Raw genomic sequence first — 20,898 nt, 5'->3', positions numbered from 1 at the left:
CAGGATTAGTGGCTCGCTATCCGGACGGTGGGTCGGTGGGTCGGTGGGTGGGGGGGGGCGGTATTCTTTGCTCCAGGAGCAACCCGTTACACCGTTTCCCTTCAGGCACCTGATCTCATTGACCTTCAGTGTTGCCTCTTTTTCTGAATCCAGCATACTTTCCTGATGACAGTTCTTTTAGTCACCTTCTATCCTGCTATTTTTGTTTTGATTTCGTTCCGCGCCCGCCTCTCCTAGATCTGTCGTTATTAAAAAGTCACCCTCGATTTCGAGATGTTGGGCGGGGGTGGGTGGTGGTGTTGGGAGAGACCGCATGAGTGTAATCTAAAATTTATTGTGCAATTTTAATTCGTCTGGCGCATTTAATGATTCCCTGTCATCACCCAAATTGAGTTTTGCTTGTAACGAAAACTTTTTTTGACAGCGGTTTGCACTTGGTGATCCAGATTTCTATTTTGTTAATCCAAATAGTTATATTCTTGGCTGCGCTGGTGTCCAGAAACTGTAGCATTCATGGAGTGTTGTCCGAGCTCTTGACTGTATTTTGTGTGTGTTGAAGTCGCTAGTGCAGTTGAGATTTCACTGGCCGCAGGTAAATTGTTGTTTTGTAACTTTGGGTGGTTGGGGATTGCGACAACGGCATCGGACGCTTGTTGGTGGGCTTTGTTTGGAAATGTGTGTTATTTCCTGTTGAGTTTTCTTCGCGGTTTTTTTTTCGTATTTTGTGTGCCTCTCAGGCTCGCACAGGCCTTGCCTTCCTCTGGAAATATGATGACGAGGTGAAAATGGCGGAGCTTTCGAAATGCAATCCCTGCCTAATAATACACTCGAGCTCGATCCAAAAAGCTCGACCCGAGTTTCGTTTCTCCCGGCTGGCGAAACGTGACATGAAACATTCCAGGAGCTTTTCGTTTATTGGGGCCAGTTTTCAATACAATCGTAGACCTTCACGGGTGTAAATAAAGGCCTGTCGTTCAGTCTTTCATTTGTAGAGACGTGGCTCTCCAAGACGCAGTAACGTGTGACAGGATTCCGCCTCGAAGGTTGAATTTTAACTTGTCTAGTCTAGTTTACCTGTTTCGAGAGCATGTTAAAAATTGGTACATTCATTAGTGTGCGATTTAAAACAAAACACTAAACAGCTGTAAAGTGTAACTTCTATGTTTGATTTTAGCAACAATTAGCAAGCAGGTAATTTATAAATTGTATGCAGAAAGAATGCGAATTATTTGATCTTTTCTCTCTTTCGGTCTAAAGAGCGCCCCCTTACGTGTATATGAACCTATCCATCCAAATATTATTGGGTTCTGATGGTCCCATCTACAGATATGCCGAAGTATTCAGTAACCCCGTTTCGGGAATAGAGACCTGCCAAACAGTTAGGATCTTATCTACGCGAAAGGGTATTTTTAGTTATTCAATTTACTATTCAACTTGAGTATCACGGCCTGTTTCTAATTCCAGGTCCCCTTCCCGATGTGGGAGCGGGTTCATTTCACAGTGTTTATAAACCTTATTCCAGGGCCCCAACCCAAGGTTGGAGTGAGTTCATTTCACAGTGCTTATAAACCTCATTGAGGAAGGACATTCTAGGTATTGAGAGAGTGCAGCGGAGGTTCACGAGGTTAATTCCGGGGATGGCAGGACTGTTATATGTTGAAAGATTGGAGCGACTGGGATTGTATACTCTGGAATTTAGAAGGATGACAGTGGATCTGATTGAAACATATAGGATTATGAAGGGTTTGGACACGTTCGAGTCAGGAAACATGTTCCCGATGTTGGGGGAGTCCAGAACCAAAGGCCATAATTTGAGAATAAGGGGTAGGCCATTTAGAATGGAGTTGAGGAAAAACTTTTTCACCCAGAGAGTTGTGGATCTGTGGAATGCTCTGCCTCAGAAGGCAGTGGAGGCCAATTCTCTGGATGCTTTCAAGAAAGAGTTAGATAGAGCTGTTAATGATAGCAGAGTGAAGGGATATGGAGAGAAGGCAGGAATGGGGTACTGATTGTGGATGATCAGCCATGATCACAGTGAATTGTGGTGCTGGCTCGGTGGACTGGAAGCTGGCCTTGAGTCTGATGGTGTGTGCTCTCAAGCTGTTGTGTCTTTAGTCCTGTGGGAAAGTGGAGAATTGAGGATGATTGGGTGGGAATGTTCCTTCATTACATTGGCTGCATTCCTGAGGCAAAGGGAAGTGTCGATAGTCTGCAGTCTGTTCACAGCTCTACATTTTCCTCAAGTCTCGGGCAGAGCAGTTGCCATAACAAGCTTTGCATCTGGATGCGATGCTTTCTATTATGCATCTGCAAAAAAATTGTTAAGATGCCAAACTTCCTTAGCTTTCTGAGAAAGTAAAGGCTTTGGTGTCCTTGGTTGTAGTTCCACTTGGCCGGAGCAGGGCAAAATGTTGTGGATAGGACTTTGAATCTCAATCATCTGTCTTGGCATCATTGATACAGCAGGAGCATTGGACTCCACCCCACTTGCTGAAGTCAATGATCTGCTCCTTCGTTTTGAGGGAAATATTATCTTGTCACCATGCCACTAGGCTCTTTATCTCCTTCCTTGTGCGGTCTCCTCATTGAGATCTGGCCCACTATTGTGGTGTCATCTGTAAACTTATAAATGGAGCTAGAGCTGAATTTGTTCACGCAGTCATGGGTGTATAGAAATATTGTAAGGTCAGAGAACTGTTGATCATGTGGCAAATCTTGTTTGTTGTGAGGCAAATGCGCTGATAATTTGCATATTGGGGGCAATAGATGATAAACAATGTTTGCTATCTTCACAACAGTTGACATTTGGTTGCTCTTATAAAGTGCAGAAAATATTATACAGATCTTCCACTGCCCTGAGATCATTAATTGCCTTTGGACAGTTTAGACCTGTGTACAGTTCTTCCACTGGCAGCCATTTTCTTTGCTTATCAGTGACGCCAACTGCAGCATAGGGCCTATCTGGACATGACTGATTCGCTTGTGAATTAATAGTAACGTGGTTTACCAGAAATATATAGGCATTAAATCCTAATGAGAAGTAGATTAGGCATGGCTAACAAGTTCAAAAAGGTATTTGATCAGATTAAAAGGCTTATAATGTTACCAGAAGTGCAGTTTGCCTGCAGGTTGGGAAAATTTAGACTCTAGCAAAGGAAAATGAAGATATTGATCAGTTAATTAAAAAAAAGTTTTTTTTATATAGAGATGTGAAAAGGAATAGATTAATAGAAGTTAATGTGCAATCCTCACCGATTGAAATAGAAAAAAAAAACAAGGAAATAGAGAAATTAAATTACAATTTGTATTCTCCTTTGAAGACCAACAAAATACAATCTGTGATGAACTACGGTCTAAAGGGAATGAGATGCTGAAGAAATTGTTTTAAACAAAAAGTATCCAGAAGCTAATAAAACTGAAATCTGATTAAATTCCAAGGTTTTGAAACTGGTTGCAGTGGAGGAAGTAGCATTGGATGTCATAATCCAAAATTCTATAGATTCCAAAAGTTTCCCAGACAGGAGTTGATGGCAAATGTAACCCCATTTTTTAAGCAAAGAGGAGGGGAGAAATGGGAACTTCAGATCAGTTAGCTTATCATCATTAGAGAGGAAAAAGGCTGGCATCTCGCATGATAGTCATAAAGGGATATTAGGTTGATAACAGAAGGAGTTGGGCAAGTTGGCATGAATTTATGGAAAGGAAATGTCCAACAAATCTTGAGTGAAATGTTCTACCTAGCAGAATAGGTAGTGAGTATGTTGGAAATTTCACAATCTCCACAATAAGGTGCCTTAAATTATTAAACAATATTTCAGAGTTCATGTAATGGTGAGAACCGAGAACCGGTTTACAGAGAGAAGGAATAATGGATAATTTTTGACCAGGTAGACTGATTAGTATGAAGCTATAAGAATCAGTGTTGGAGCTCTAGTTTTCACAATTTCTGTCAGTGATTTGGAAATGGAGCCATTCGCCAGCATCCGTCATACATTTCTCTCTCCTTTCACTGTTCCTGTGAATCCCTGTATTGCTCATCCTGATCCATCCACTCCCCCTCTGTCACAGGGCACTTTGACTGTAGGAGGTGTAACACATGTCCCAGCATTACCTCCCTCACCACTATCCAGGGACTTAAACAGCTGACCAGCTCAAGGTTCAAAGGTCAAACTTAATGTCAGAAATGTATACAATATACATCCTGAAATGCTTTTTCTTTGCAAACATCCACGAAAGCAGAGAAATGCCCCAAAGAATGAATGACAGTTAAACATGAGAACCCTAAAGTCCCCCCCCCAGCTCCCCACTCCCACGCATAAGTGGCAGCAAACAACAATCTCTCCCCCCCCCCCCCACCGGGAAAACAAAAAGGTCGAAGAAGGATTCTCATGAAACTTATCCACTGCATTGGGTGCTCTTGATGTGGCCTCTTCTATGGAGCATAGACTAGGTGGCCATTTTGTGGAAAACCTTCGCTCTATATGTAATGGCCATTCTGACCTCCCAGTTGCACGCCATTTCACTTCTTCCTTTCCCACACGGACATCTCTACCTTCTCCACTGCCAACTGTAAACTAGAAGAACAGCACCTCGGTAGTGTACAACCCAATGATATGAATATTGAGTTTTCCAGTTTCAGGTAACCTGCAGTCTATGTGCTCTTTCCTCTGACTTTCCCCCATTTGGTTCCACGCTTCCATCACCCACACTCTACATCAATCTGTTTGTTTATTTTTTTTGTCATGGATCCCTACCTTTAACATGCTCCTCTAAATTTTCTTTCCAACCATTATTGCCATCAATTTGGGATCTATTACAGCAAAACTTGGAGGAATTTAGCAGGTCAAGCAGCATCCATGGAAGCAAAGAGATAGTTGATATTTCAGGTAGAGACCCTGCATCAGTGTAGAGGGGAGATTGCCAGTATAGAGATACAGGGGGTGGGGCCATTACTGTCGATCTCTCCCTCATCTGGTTCCTTTTGTCATCTTCCTCATCAAATTTCAACATCTGCAGCCTCTTGCATTTTTTGGAAACATCACTTTCCTAACAATATCTCTATGTCCCCTTCCCCAACCTGATTGTCTCTACCTATCACCTAACTCCATCCCTCCGACTTCTGACTCCATCTGCCGATCATCCCCCTGTTTATCTGGTTGCACTTTGCTTGCCAACCCCTGCTTCACCCCAGCCCTTGTCTCTCTATGCTGGCAATCTCCCCTCTACACTCTCAGCCCTGATGCAGGGTCTCAACATCAAATGTTGACTGTTCCTTTGCCTCCATGGAACCTGCTAATTTCCTCCAACAGCATGTTTTCTTTTGCTGTAATAGATCCCAGTTTAATGGTAGAGAAGAAAATTTGGAGAAGCGTTGAGAGAATGTAGACATTTAAAGGAATGGCAAGAGGTGGCAGATAGAACATAGTTTCCAAAAGGCCATCCTTTTTTTAAATGGGGGGGGGGAACAAATAGTCCAAGATTTAAAGTTGGTCATCTTCAGAAGAAGCTGGGTGTTCTTGTACAGGAACTCAAAGTTAACTTGTCGGATCAGCAAGCAATTGCATATGCTGGAATTTATTGCAAGAGGCTTTGAGTATAAGAGTAAAGGTATTTTGGGTTATGCAGCTCTATAAAACTCTGGTTAGGCCACACTTGGATTACTGTGTCCAGTTCTGGTCACCTCACTATAGGAAGGATATGGAAGCATTGGAAAGGGTACAGAGGAGATTTACCAGGATGCTGCCTGGTTTAGAGAATATGGATTATGATCGGAGATTAAGGGAGCTGGGGCTTTACTCTTTGGAGAGAAGGAGGATGAGAGGAGACCTGATAGAGGTATACAAGATGTTAAGAGGAATAGATAGAGTGGATAGCCAGCACCTCTTCCCCAGGGCACCACTGTTCAATACAAGGGGACATGGTGGGAAGTTCAAGGGGGATATTAGAGGAAGGTTTTTTACTCAGAGTGTTTGGTGTGCGGAATGCACTGCCTGAGTCAGTGGTGGAGGCAGATACACTAGTGAAATATAAGAGACTACTAGACGGGTATATGGAGGAATTTAAGGTGGGGGGTTGTATGGGAGGCAGTGTTTGAGGGTCAGCACAACGATGTGGGCTGAAGGGCCTGTACTGTGCTGTACTATTCTATGTCTGTGTCTATACAGGGTCCTTGTTGAAGCATGGGTATAAATCACATACAAGTCTGGTTTCCCTGCAGAAGGAAAGAAATCCTTGTAATAGATCAATATACATTTTGGCTGAAGTATCGAGAACTAGAGTCACAATCTGAAAATGCTTTAAGAGCCATTCAGGACAGTATTAACAGAGAAGTTTCTTAATGCAGAGGCTTGTGAATCTTTGGAATTGTGTATCCTAGAGAGCTATTGAGGCTGAAAACAAAGATAGATGGATTTTTATTTATTTGGAGATGAAGCACAGAGTAGGCATGGCCCTTCCAACTGTACTGCCCAGCAATCCCTGACAACCCCTGATTTAAACTCTAACCTAGTTATGGGATAATTTAGCAGCAGGGGGAGCCTTCCACCTCTTAAACCAATTTGACCAATTAACCTACTAACTGGTACATCTTTGGACTGCGGTAGGAAACACATGCATTCCATGGGGAGTATGTGGTCTCCTTACAGAGGACATTGGAATTGAATTCTGAACTCCAACACCCTGATCTGTAAATAGTGTTGCACCAACCACTATGCTACTGTGGTGCCTTGTTATATATTTTCTTGAAGGGCATTATCAATCTAGCCACCTTTCTCCTGCAAGTTTTAAGTTATCCATGAGATCAGTATATGAACTGAAATTGCATTTAATTCCTAGCTACTATTTATTGAGATACAGCGCAGAATAGGCCCAGCAATCCTGATTTAATCATGAGAACAATTTACAATGACCAAATAACCTACCAACTATATGTCTTTGGACTGTGGGAGGAAACCCAGGTGGTCCTGGGGAGAACGTGCAAACTCCTTATAGATAGAGATGGAAATTGAACCCTGCTTGCCTGTACTGTAAAGTGTTGTGCGAACCACCACACTACATAATTACCTCTTGTTATTCTTATGCTAGGCAAGGCTTAATTGGCCCAAGTCTTGTTCATTCCTTTGCAAGAGTAACAACTTTTTGACAAGGTTGTTTTTCTTAGAGTTAAAATTTGCCCAACTTCCCACACTTTTTTCTACCAAGTCACAGAAGACTACAGGCTAATTGTTGGAATTGTGAATAGAGTAAATGGGTGCTTAATGAGTATTGATGTAATAGGCCACAGGGCATTTTTCTGTCATTTAGAATTTAAATTTGGGGTAGATACAGATGCATTGAATAGGCAAATGTTTCAGTTTGTAGTTTTGAAGGAGTAAGGGATTTATGGCCACCGAGTGGAACACCATGGTTCAATCTGATTTACGGGTTGTGCTCAATAGATGCACAAGGATCTTGTGACCTCTGGATGTTGGTGTATGCCATCTGAACTCTATATTCATCCTGAAGTGTAGAACAACTTTATTTAACTGATTAGTGTTCACATTTTTCATAATTTATGGCTTTGATAATTTTGTTGTTAATGAGCAGGATAAGCCCCAGGCCTGCAGTGTCTGTTGTGGTACCATAGGGTAGTTGAACATTTGGTTTCAACAACTCAATTTCAATTCAACTGGTCCAATTTCAAATAGAAACCTTGGCTTGAGTTTTCAAAATGAAAATGGAAAAGAATATCTGCATAAATTCTATTTGATTATTAATATTTAGAATTTGCACCATAAAGTGAAACTGTTAATAGATATTAATAACTCTACATTTCATTGTGAATTTGTTACAGATCCCAATAATTGTTGTCTACAGAAGAAATGTCATTGTGGAAAGATTGGATAATATCAACATGTAAGCACAAAAGATACTTTGGAGCAGAGTAAGTTACTAAACAACTTTTTAATAAGACCAACTTTCTGGTTAAGTTCCCAAACTGTTAAAAGGATATAATTCCATATGCAACTTTATGTATTTAGGTAAAGTTAAAATTCATGAGTAAGATGTAATGTTCAAGTGCATTAATCACTTGCCCTACTTCATCAGCTTTTGCTTATTTGCCCTTTTTGTCTCATAGTCCTTCCACAGATTCAGATTTATCTGGTGTAAGAAAAAAGAAACAGGAGTGGGTCTAACGTCATCTACTTTGATGCTATATTCTTACACCATAGCCTTTGCTGCCTCTGCTTTCAAACATTGTCTCCTTGATTGTATTCAATAACTTGTCCTCTGTATGATAAGGAATTCCATAGACTCACTAGTGTCTACAAATTTCTCATCTGAGTCTTAGATCTTTAGCTCTGCGACCTATGTTTTTATTCCAGATGGCCCATCCAGGGGAAATGATCTTCATAGGTTCATCAATCTAGCTGTCAAAATTTTATAAACAGCATGAGAAAATCTGCAGATGCTGGAAATCTAGGCAACACACAGCAAAAATGCTGGAGGAACTCTGCGGGCCAGGTAGCGTCTCCAGAAAAGAGTGAACCGTTGACATTTTGGGCTGAGACCCTTCATCAGGACTGCAAGAAGGGTCTCAGCATGCAACATTGACTGTTTACTCTTTTCCATAGATGCTGCCCTGGTCTGCTGAGTTCCTGCAGCATTTTGTGTTTATCAACAGCAATTGGATCCCCTCTCACTCTTTTCAAGTTTAGTGAATCCAAACTTTTTCAGCCTAAGCTTTCCTTAAAATGCAGTCTTGCAATCTAATGAACCTCTCTTCCACTCCCTCCACATCAAGCACATCTTTTCCAGGGTAAGGAGACTGTACTATACTCACTCCTCCAGTGATGGCAGTTTTAATGCCCTGTGAAGTTGTAGCAAACCATCTTTTGTGTCTGTACATTAATCTTCTTTCATGAAGGCTGACATGATTTGCTGCTATAACTGTGCATGTTTGCTTTCAGTGAGTGATGTACAACATCCAGCTCTTTCTATGTCACAGATCCCTCAGTTAATGGTAGGGTCAATGGCATAAAAAAATGTCGGGAGCCCCTGTTCTATGTCAATACTTTCCAATCTAACATCATTTAAATAATACATTGACTTTCTGCTTTTTTTTCCAAATTGGTTTGTTATCACAGAGACCTAAGTACAGTGGGAAAACTATTTTGTATGCCATCCATATAGATCATTTCATTGTAGCAGTGTAGTTGGTAAATTGGTAAATTAAATTTTACCGGTCTTATCAGTGCATCGAGGTACTACAAAGGAAAGCAGTAACAGAATGCAGAATGAGGTGTTATAGATACAGAGAAAGTAAGGTGCAAGACCATAACAAAATGGATTGTGAAGTCAAGAGTCCACTTTTATCATACCAGGTGGTTGTTCCTGTTCAGTAGTACAACAACTGGATAGAAGCTGTCTAATCTATTATATCAGACTTCATCGGTGACTTTCTGAAAATCAAAATACATCAATCTACTGTTTTATCTCCATCTTTTTTTGAAATTACATCCTCAAAAAATTCCTGCACACTTGTCAAAAACTTTCCCTTCCAGAAATCATTGATTATATTTAATCCTTTTTCCAACTGTCCATCCTTTATAAAAAATTTTTGCTGTTTTCTTTATGACTATATTTTTCTGTTTCCTCTCTGCCTTTTTTAAAATAGTGAGCCTATTGCCACCTTCTACTCAGCAGAAATTATTTCATTTTCTGTGGAATTCTGAATATTATCTTGCAGAACCCTGATGAAAAGCTTTGCTTTGTAAACTGTGTCTGCTACTTTGCCTTTGTCAATTTTCATAGATACTTCCTCAAAAAAGAAACTTCATTCAGATTTGTGAGGCATGATTAATCCTGCACTAACTCGTGCTGATTCATTCTCATCAATCCTGGCTTTTCTAAGTAAAAATAAATCCTGTGCCCTGGAATCGCCTCCAACAATTTCCGTGTGATTACAGTCACTGGCCTGCAGTTTTAGGCTTATCCCTACTTCCCCGTTTGAACAAGGGAACAACATTAACTATTCTCCACTCTTCTGGTACCTCACCTTGGCTAACTAAGGTCTAAAAATACCTCCTTTTGCATTTCTCCTTTTCATCCTGGAGCAGGAGGAACTCGGCAGGTCAGGCAGCGCCTACGGAGGGAAATGGGTAGTTGATACTTCTGGCTGAGATCCTTCGACAGGATTTGATAAATCCTGTATGGCAGTGGGAATTTGTTGAGCCTAATGTACTACCATATTTCAATACTTTCTTCGCCCTGATGCAGGTGTGTTCCATAATATCAAGATATTCCTTCCTTAAGTCTCTAGCCCCCATGTCCTCTTGCCTAGTGAATATCAATGGAGAAAGTATTAGCTAAACATGTTTTACTTATTCCAGGGTTTTACCCGAAACATCAATAATTCCTTTCCTCCTTCAAATGTTTCTCAACCTGCTGAGTTCCTCAGAAAGTTGTTTGTTGCTCCCAATCTGGGATAACCTCTTTGTTTCTAGCTGCTCAACATTCTGATCCAAAAGGCATCCTGTACCCACTCCTTAAATTCTCCTTCACAGAATTATGTAATTACACCTATCACTTTTCAACTTATTATAGTTAAATATTTGCATTTATAGCCAGCACCTTTTCAGATATCTTAACAATGCTATTTTGTGAGTTTGCTCTGTCTCTTTCTGGTGTGATCTAGTTCTACTTTTCCTGATCTTTTTTAATCCTTACTAACATATTAAAGTTCCCTTCACCAGGATATTCCTCTTTCTTCAAGTCCTTTATTACATTTGATGTCCTGTTTGACTCCCTACTTACTTGATTTCCTAAAGCCCCAGCAGGTTTTATGTCCAAATGGAACAACGCTTCCTTTTCCCAGTACTGATGCCAATCGCCAGTGAATCAAAGGCCTATCATCTCATTGACCCAATTGACTTGTGGCTTGCGTAATAATCCAGAAATGATCGTTTTATAGTTCAGATTCTTAATTCAGTGCTTGACTGCAAAAACTTTCAGTAGAATCTCTTCCTTGGGTATCAACAAGTGGTCTATGACAACTGTATCTTCCCCTAACTGCTCTGAGTTTCCCTCTAGGCTGTAAGAGATCTCCTTCACCATTGCATCACATGTGCATCAAAGCCTTTGGGTCTCTTTTCAGCTGGCTGCAGAAGTTTCTCTATCCCTCTGACAGTATCTTTCCCCTGTTGTAGTCGTATTCCTTTTTGACTCCACCACCTGAGTAGGTTCCTGTACCACAGTGCTGTGGTCAGTTTGCTCTCTCCTTTCGTACCCCACACTCATCCACAGGGTTTGCAGGAATATTGAATATGTTAGACATGTACAGAGAGCCAACCTCTTGCAATACCATCTCTTGACTCCTCACGCCTTCCCTGCCCGAGAATATTTTTAATTTCAGCTGTGCCCTCAGAAGAGGAAATAACATTTAATTCTATTTGAAATTCAGCAGGATAAGCAATCACTGCTTGTGTACCTTTTGATGTTCAATTTTGTTGCTTAAAACACATCAATACTCTGGGAATTATCATGGAACTCAACTGGAGAATCTACACAAATATAATGTGTGCAAGAGCAGGTAAAAGGCTGGTTATCCTGTAGCAAGGCACTCATCTCTTGGCCATCTAGAGCCTTCCTGCCATGTATAAGGCATGTCGTGTGGAGTACTCTCCACATACCTGTTTGGACATAGTCCCAAGAAGCTCAGCATTATCGAAGCAGCCTGCTTGATTGGAACCTCATTTCCATCATTTAAAAAAATACATTCCCTATGCCACCAGAATGCATTGGCTATGCTATATGGTGTCTACAAGTGCATCAGAATTGCTTGACTTCCAGCTATGAGGGGCAAGAGCAACAGGGCATGGGCACACCACTGCCGACATGTTCTCTTTCAAGTTGCACACTATCCTGACTTGGAAATATATAGCACTTCTTTCATTGTTACTGAATCCAGATCCTGGAACTCCCTAAACAACTGCTTGCTGGCAGTACCTTCATCTGAAAGAAACAGTTCAGAAAGTTGGCACCTCCTACCTTATTGAAGACCTTAAATATTGTCCTCTTCAACTATGCAAGCACTTTTTTTTTTAAGAAAAAGTTTAAACATGTTTTAGGTTAGATTAGATTGTGCCCAGCTTCATCTTATTTGACCAGGGATAACTTTTAAGTCTCAATGCATTATGGAAAAAGAAAATAGAGTCCAGAAACAAAATAAAAACAGTAAATTAATAAACCTAGAAATAACTATTTGAATGAAGTTTTGGGACCCCATCCCACATAAAAGCCTATGACTCCCCACACAATATCACCGATCTTGGCACTTTCTTAATCCAACAATGTGTTAAGGTGTATTTAAAGTTTCTATGTCTTTCTTATAATTCGTCAAGTCCTATTCTTCAGCCTTGAACTTAGAATCCAAATAATGTTTAACGTTCACATTCTGTGTTCAGAAGACTCTGCAGTCTTGTCCCACTTTTTAAGATTTCTACATTCCTAAAATTCTGACCTATTCCTTGTCACTTATGGCTGTGCTGTCAGCTGTGTAGGTCTCAAGCTTTGGGGTCAGACACTGTACCACTGTTTCTGCTGAATTAGATGCCTGAGGTTCACAATTTATTTTAGGAACCTCAATGTTGCATAAATTCAGTATCTGCAATTGCCTAGCTGTTTGCAGCAGCCTCCTCTGTGCAAATTAGCTGCTGTGTTCGCTGCATTACCACAATGACAAATTCTTAATTGGTTTTACTCCACCATGGGATATTGATGAAAAGGGCATGAAGGGTGCTATATTAATGTCAGGTTTTCTTTGAAACTCAAAAATTGAAAATCTGGAAGCATTCAGTAGGTTATTTAGTATCAGTGGAAAGAGACAGTTAATGTTTCCAGTCAAAGGCCCTTTATCAGAACTTTTCCTTTAAGCCCCTCCTTTTTAATCGATCTATTTGTAGCTTTTTTATTTTTAACTTGAGCTTTTGGCTATATTTCATTACATAAGTGCAAGTGTTTTTTCTTGAATGCTTATTGTACCTGTGCCACCAAGGATGCATGAAGGGAGAAGTTTTCCATCATTATTTCATTTGCAGCATCTGTGGTTTCTACTGTTCTTTTTTGTTTCAGTTACCTAGGCCTTGCTAAGTATCGACAATATTAAGATGGAAGTGGTATCGGCTGAAGTGATTAGCCTACTTCCTGAGGAGATAATGGACACAACTGTTGACGAAGATGACAGTATTGAGGCTGTCACAATAACATCAGAGCATGAGGATTTAGTTGCCATGGAAACTGAATTGGAGGAAATGGTACATCCAGATGAAGGCAAGAACTCACAGGTTTTGTCAAGCCTTGCAGATCATGTTACTGTGTTGACAAATAGTAGTACTCCACTTATTTTAAGTGACTCGTTGCAAAAAATGGAAGTAAATCCTGACAGTGCATCACAGTCTACAAGTAACATTAGCAACCCAAGTACAACTGCTGGAACTAAAGCAGAAAATCAGGTTGTTCTTAATCCAGAATCAGAACCCTCTGATCTTCCCACTTCAAGCCAGCCTGTTAAATCAGAGACAGTAGGACAACAGTTTGTAGTGACTACACTAGGAAAGCCCCGACAGTCCATCGTGCTTTCATTGCCACCAAGTCAATCAACCCACCTTCAAGTCCAATCACAATTTCAAGGTGTGGATCCACAGGTGCAGAAACAAATCAAGATGGTCACTCTTGGTGAAAAGTTTGATGGAAAGACTGGAGTTGGAACATCAAATACTTTGGGTCCTGGGAACTCATTAAATGCATCAATCCAGCCGACACAAAATCAATTCAAAACATTGCAGGTAAGGGATGACTTGTTTCTAATGAAGTTGAGTATACCATTTTTTCGATTGTCTGTCATAACATAGTTGAATAGTTCTGAAAAGGCACTTTGGCCAACTCTGTATAAACAGACCTTTTTAGCTCATCTGCACTAATCCCATTTGTCTGCATCGGGGCTCTTCTATGCCTTGTCTATTTAAGTGTCTGTCTAAATGACTCTTAAACATAGTAATTGTGTTTTATTCCATCATCTCCACTGTCAGGATGTTCCAGATATCAGCAACACTGTTTAAAAACAAAAAATCTTGCCCCTGAGATCCCCTTTAAAACCCCTTCTCACCATAAGCATATGCCCTCTTGATTTTGATACCCTACCATGGGGAGCAGTGTTTTAGATTATCTGCAGTATGTATGCTTCCCAATATCTTACATCATTCTGTTGGGTGTCTCCTCTGTCTCCTTTGCTGCAGGGAGAACAAGCCCAACCTATCCAATCTTTACCCGTAACTGAAGTCTTTTCTTTCTTTTTAAATCTTTTTATTGAATAAGTATACAAAGGGTAAACCATAAAGGCACTAATACACTGTTAGAAATTACAGGAGATATTAATACAGAAGAAAACATTGATACAAACAGTGCAATTTAAACATAAAATAATATGGTAAAATAATAGTATACTAATTTTTATATAAAGGAAAAAACCCCCAAAAAAAGACCCCAAAAAAAAACCCACCGTGCAACTAAACTAAAAGCAAAGCAAAGCAATGGGCTAACTTGGAAACAGGTAGAGTTAAAGAACTTAAAATCACGTCCTCAAACCCGACCTCCATTAAAAACAGTTTTAAAAAAAAAGGCAAGAAGGGAATATAAATATGGAACAAAAGAGAAAAAAAATTACATTAAATGAAAATATTGAATAAAAGATCTCCAGGTCTGTTCAAATTTAAGTGAGGAATCATAAAGATTACTTTTAATTTTCTCCAAATTTAAGCATAATTTTATGGTTAAGCAGACCATAATTTGGTCTGGGAAAACCAAAAAATGGTAGTTGGAGCATTAGGCTCTTTCCAATGTTGTAAGATGCATCTTTTCGCCTTTAAAGTAAGAAATGCAGTCATTCTACGGGCTGAAGGGGAAAGATTACTGGAAATTTTAGGTAATCCAAAGATAGCAGTAATAGGATGAGGAGAGATATCTATATTCAATACCTTTGAGATAATATTAAAAATGTCTCTCCAGAAAGTTTCCAGAGTAGGACAAGACCAAAACATATGAGTTAAAGAGGCTATCTGCCCCGGACATCTATCATAAAAAGGATTAATATGAGAATAAAAACGAGCTAATTTATCTTTGGACATATGTGCTCTATGAACAACTTTAAATTGAATTAGGGAATGTTTAGCACAGATAGAGGAAGTATTGACTAATTGTAAAATCTGCCCCCAGTCATCCACGGAAATAATAGAACCCAATTCCTGTTCCCAATCTACCCTAATCTTATCAATTGGAGCTTTCCTATGTTTCATAATAATAGTATAAATAATAGCCGTTGCACTTTTCTGACATGGATTAAGGTTAATTATAATATCTAAAATATATGTAGGAGGGAGCATTGGAAAGGAAGAAAGTATAGGACTTAGGAAATTTCTAACTTGAAGATATCTAAGAAAATGTATTCTTGGTAAATTATATTTATCAGATAATTGTTCAAAAGACATAAGGGAACCATCTAAAAATAAATCCAAAAACCGTGAAATACCCTTAGTCTTCCAAATTTGAAATGCACGATCCGTGAAAGAGGGAGGAAAAAATATGTTACCTAAAATAGGGATCGCTAACCCGAATTGGTTGAGATCAAAAAATTTTCTGAATTGAAACCAAATACGTAAGGTATATTTAACTATCGGGTTAGAAACCAGTTTGAGGCGTTTCAAATCGAAAGGAAGAGAGGAAGCTAAAAATAGAGCCAAGTGCGTAGCCCTGAGCAGATTGTAATTCCAATACTACCCATTTAGGAATGGATAGTGTATCTTGGTCAAGTAACCAAAATTTCATATGTTGAATATTAATTGCCCAATAATAGAATCTAAAGTTAGGTAATGCTAGACCTCCATCTCTCTTGGCTTTCTGTAAATGTATTTTACCCAATCTCGGGTTTTTATTTTGCCAAATAAATGAAGAAATTTTAGAGTCAACTTTATCAAAAAAAGATTTTGGAACAAAAATTGGTAATGCCTGAAATATATATAAAAATTTTGGCAGAATAAACATCTTAACTGCATTAATACGACCAATCAAAGTTAAATATAATGGAAACCATTTAGATGAAAGTTGAGTAATATGATCAATTAAGGGTAAAAAATTAGTCTTAAATAAATCTTTGTATTTACAAGTAATTTTAATCCCAAGATATGAGGAATAATTATTAATCAATTTAAACGGAAAGTTATGATACAAGGGAAGTTGTTTATTAATCGGAAAAAGTTCACTCTTACTAAGATTTAATTTATAACCTGAAAAAAGTCTAAATTGTGCTAATAAATCTAAAGCAGCAGGGATAGATTTTTGAGGATTAGAAATATATGAAAGTAATTCATCAGCATAGAGTGATATTTTATGGGACTTTAAGCCCCGAGTTATCCCAATAATATTTGGAGATTCTCGAATGGCAATTGCAAGAGGTTCTAATGCAGTATCAAATAATAAAGGACTAAGAGGACAACCTTGTCGAGTACCTCGAAAAAGAGGGGAAAAAAGGTGAGCTTAAAGAGTTAGTACGGACCGAGGCCAGAGGAGAATGATATAACAGTTTGATCCAGGATATAAATTTCGAGCTAAAATTAAACATTTCAAGCACCTTAAATAAGTAAGGCCATTCTACTCTATCAAAAGCTTTTTCAGCATCTAAAGAGATAACACACTCAGGAACATTTTGTGAGGGGGTATAAACAGTATTTAACAGTGTGCGAATGTTATAGAAAGAGTAACGACTTTTAATAAAACCCATTTGGTCTTCCGAAATAATAAAAGGAAGTACTTTTTCTAATCTGTTTGCTAATAATTTAGGAAAAATTTTAGAGTCAACATTTAATAAAGATATTGGTCTATAAGATGCACATTGAGCAGGATCTTTATCCTTCTTTAATATTAGAGAGATTGATGCTCTATAAAAGGATTCGGGAAGTTTACCAAGTTTTAATGAAGCCTCCAAAACCCTACAGAACCAAGGGATTAATGAAGGTGCAAAAAACTTTAAAAATTCCACGGTAAACCCATCAGGGCCAGGAGCTTTCCCCAGGTTCATAGACGAAATAACATTCTTAATCTCATCAGTAGTAATAGGAGTATCAAGCATAGAAGACATATCCTGTGAAATCTCAGGGAAATCTAGGTTATCTAAAAAGTCATTCATATATTTAGAGTCTCGTAAAGACTCAATTGATATAAGGAAGAATAAAAATCAAAGAAGGTTTGATTGATCTCCGCATGATCAAATATCAGTCGATCATTTTGATTATAAATCTGATTAATTTGAGATTTAGTATAATTAGACTTCAGTTGGTTAGCCAACAGTTTACCAACCTTGTCACTGTGTACATAAAATTCACTTCTTGTTTTCTTTAATTGGTTTACAATCGAGGACGAAAGTAATAAACTGTGTTCCATTTGAAGTTCAGTTCTTTGTTTATACAACTCCTCCTGCTTCAACTTCTTCCTCAAAGCAGCAGAATACGAGATAATCTGACCACGAATATAAGCTTTAAAAGTATCCCAAAGAATGTTCACAGAAATATCCTCTGTGTAGTTGATTGTAAAAAAGAGATCAATCTGTTCATTCATAAAGTTAACAAAATCCGACTCCTGAAGCAGCAACGAATTAAAACGCCATTGTCTATTATTTTGTGTATTGACCTGAATTTTAATAGAAAGCTTAAGTGGAGCATGATCTGAAATGGTTATAGAATCATAATCACATTTAATCACTGAAGAGATAAGCCGAGAGTCAATAAAAAAATAATCAATTCTTGAATAGGAATGGTGAACATGTGGGGAAAAAAGAAAAATCTTTTTCCTGAGGATGCAAAAAACGCCAAATGTCCGTCTACCCAGAATCAGAGAGGAATGAGTTAATCAAAGTTGCAGATTTATTGGGTAAGGTCTGTAGAGGAGCCGAACGGTCCAAAACTGGAGATAAGCAAGTATTAAGATCTCCGCCCCAGATCAATGAAAACTCATTCAAATTCGGGAACCAATTAAATAATGATTTATAAAATTCCGGACAGTCCATATTGGGAGCATAAACGTTAACGAAAACTACCTTTTTATTGAATAGTAGACCACTAACCAGTAGAAATCTACCATTCGGATCAGAGATAATATCATGTTGTACAAAAGTAACTGAGGAGTCTATAAAAATAGAGACGCCTTGAATCTTAGCGTTAGAATTCGAATGAAACTGTTGTTCCTTCCAGAATTTAAAAAAACGTAGTCTGTCCCCCCCTCCGCACATGGGTCTCTTGTAAAAAAAATAGAACATGTGCTTTAAGTCTCCAGAATACTTTAAAAAGTTTTTTCCTTTTAATAGGATGATTAAGACCATTAGTATTCCAGGAGACAAAATTAATAATAGACTCCATAGACCCTAAAGTCAACCGGCAAAAAAGAGGATTGACGATAGGTTCGACCCAGGAACCGGGAAAGGGAACAGAACAAACCAGAGATAACGGGTAGGAGAACGCAACCAATGCTTCAGTAATGTAAATAGCCCAAGAAGAAAAAAACTAAAACGTGAAGCCCCTCCCACCACCCCCCACCCCACGACCCCAAGGCTAAATCTAAAGCAGACCCGCCAGAAAGAAGCAAGCACTAAAACTACCCCCATGACTTCCGATAGACGCTCACTAAAAAAAGTGTAAATATGAAAAAGATCTGCTAGTTATAAAACAGTAAAAGAATAAAAAAAGTAGATCAGTTAAGACAAACAGGATATAAAACAGAGAAAAAGCCGGAAAATATAAAGAAAACCGTAACAGACCACAGACCCTATGATAACCAAAAAAAAAGAAACAAAATTATTAATATAAACTAGTTAGGAAAACGTACAGAAAAAAAGTACATTTAGAGACTACGAAATTTAAGGCCTCAAAGGAAATACACGAAATGATGCTGAGGGAATAACCACCCAGAATCCCCAAGGAAAAAGAAAGGAATGACGCAGTTAGAAAGAAAGTTTGGCAACCATATTAATTAATCAAAAATAAACTTTTCTGCCCATATAAAGCAACCAAAAATTAAACCCGACAGATTCACAACCTCTGATCAAACGGAGATAATTAAAAATTACGATTAAGATGTTGAAGGTGAAAATTGATCCAGATAACTCTGGGCATCCGATGGAGATTCAAAAAAACGAAGGGCTCCATCAGGCGTATGAATCCTTAAACGCGCAGGGTAAAGCAGCGCTGGTTTTAAATCCATCTTGTAGAGTTCCGACATCACAGATCTGTAACGAACCCGTTGATCCTGAATCTGTTTGCTGAAGTCCTCCACGAATCGGAACTGAAGATCCAAAAAATCAATGTAACCTTTAGATGGAACAAATCGAAGCAGTTTCTCCTTGTCTTGAAAGTAATGAAAACGTAAAATGACATGTCGAGGTTTATCTGACTTAGACGAATATGATGGAACTCTGTGAGCCCGATCCAATAATGGTGGTTGGTCAGGAAATACGGTAGGAAAAGCATCTATTAAAAGTTGAGAAAAAAACTTTATAGGGTTGTCAGATTCAACAGCTTCACGAACACCAATTATTCGAATATTCTGCTGTCGCATTCTGGATTCTAAGTCAGAGTTTTTAAAAGTCAGGAAGTCCAGTTTTTTCTTCATTGAAGTAATTGTTTCTTCAATTTTCTCCATCTTGAGTTCATTTTGTTGCGTGGATTTTTGAAGATTAGATATAGTCGACTGATATTCCATGATAGATGTTTGCATTTTATCGATTGAATCCGCAATTTTCTGGAAATTAATTGAAATTTCCGCACGAATCAGCTCTGTTATAGAGGTTGAAATTTCCCTTTGAATTAGATCCGATATAGCTTTCAGAGTCAACGGTGGTTCAGTCGGAGGGAGATCGGTACCTTTCGGTCTAACCGGAGGTTTGCCGTCTTTCCCATTTTTTCCGTTCTTGGACATAGACCTCAAAAGCATCCGAATATCAAAAAGCCCAATTTGTTTCAGATTATTGTAAAAGTCGATGCCTTAATGGTTAGTTAAATATAGCTGATCATAGGAAAAGAAACTCAGGTAATGGAGCGAGTCAAGAGCACGACTTCACTCAATGAGCTCTACCGGAAGTCTCTCGAAGTCTTATAATTCAGTTAACATCTTGGTGAATCTCTTCTCTTCCTCAGTGTAATCACATTCTTCCTGTGGTGTGGTGACCAGAGCTTGTACACAATACAACACAGTGTTACAACTTTTGTATTATATGCACTGGCAAGTGCGCCATATGCTGCCATCCCCTCCCTATTCTCTCGTGTTGCCATTTTCGGGGAACTATGGACGTGGACCCCCCCCCAGGTCTCTGTTTATCATTCGTTAGTGCCCTACCATTTATTGTATATTTTCTATCCATGTTTAATTTCCCAAATGCATCACCTCAGGATTAAATTCAATCTACCAATGAACTGTGATAACCTTGATCACTATCCATAACACCACCAAATTTTGTCATCTTCAAACATTAATTATTAATCCTACAACCACATCCAAGTCAATTGTATTCCATAGCACAAAAAAGTTCCAACTGATCTCTATGGTTCATGCTAAATGTACACTTCCAAACAAGAAAGAGGTCTTTCACGATTATCCTCTGCCTTCTGTTACCAAGCTAATTTTAGATTTAGTTAGCCAGCTTGTTTTGTGTCCCATTGTCTTAACTTTTTATACCAACCTATTATTAGAGCCTATTATTATTAGCCATGTTGACTATCACTAATCAGTCCTGTTTCTTAGAATTTTATCCACAAAGTTTGTAATAATTTCTCTACCACTGATGTACTTGATGGCCAATAGTTACCAGGTTTACCCCTGCTC

General features: G+C 38.8%; 1 protein-coding gene across 4 annotated transcripts in view; it reads left to right on the top strand.

The window, feature by feature from the left end:
- lin54 (lin-54 DREAM MuvB core complex component) overlaps positions 1–20,898 on the top strand; it is a 95,654-nt gene that overhangs the window by 9,768 nt on the left and 64,988 nt on the right. For 3 of the 4 annotated variants that reach the window (XM_063043460.1, XM_063043458.1, XM_063043462.1), the window contains exons 2-3: positions 7,832–7,921; positions 13,111–13,823. In XM_063043460.1, coding sequence (XP_062899530.1) covers positions 13,146–13,823 — 678 coding nt within the window. In that variant the 5' untranslated portion in view covers positions 7,832–7,921; positions 13,111–13,145. Of the gene's footprint in view, positions 1–471; positions 593–7,831; positions 7,922–13,110; positions 13,824–20,898 lie in introns of all 4 variants that reach the window. The other variant, XM_063043459.1, reaches the window with a different exon arrangement.

This window comes from Mobula hypostoma, chromosome 3 (assembly GCF_963921235.1).
Source record: "Mobula hypostoma chromosome 3, sMobHyp1.1, whole genome shotgun sequence".
Taxonomy (NCBI): domain Eukaryota; kingdom Metazoa; phylum Chordata; class Chondrichthyes; order Myliobatiformes; family Myliobatidae; genus Mobula; species Mobula hypostoma.
The sequence above is the reverse complement of the archived record's forward strand: the minus strand, read 5'-3'. Positions and strand labels throughout refer to the sequence as shown.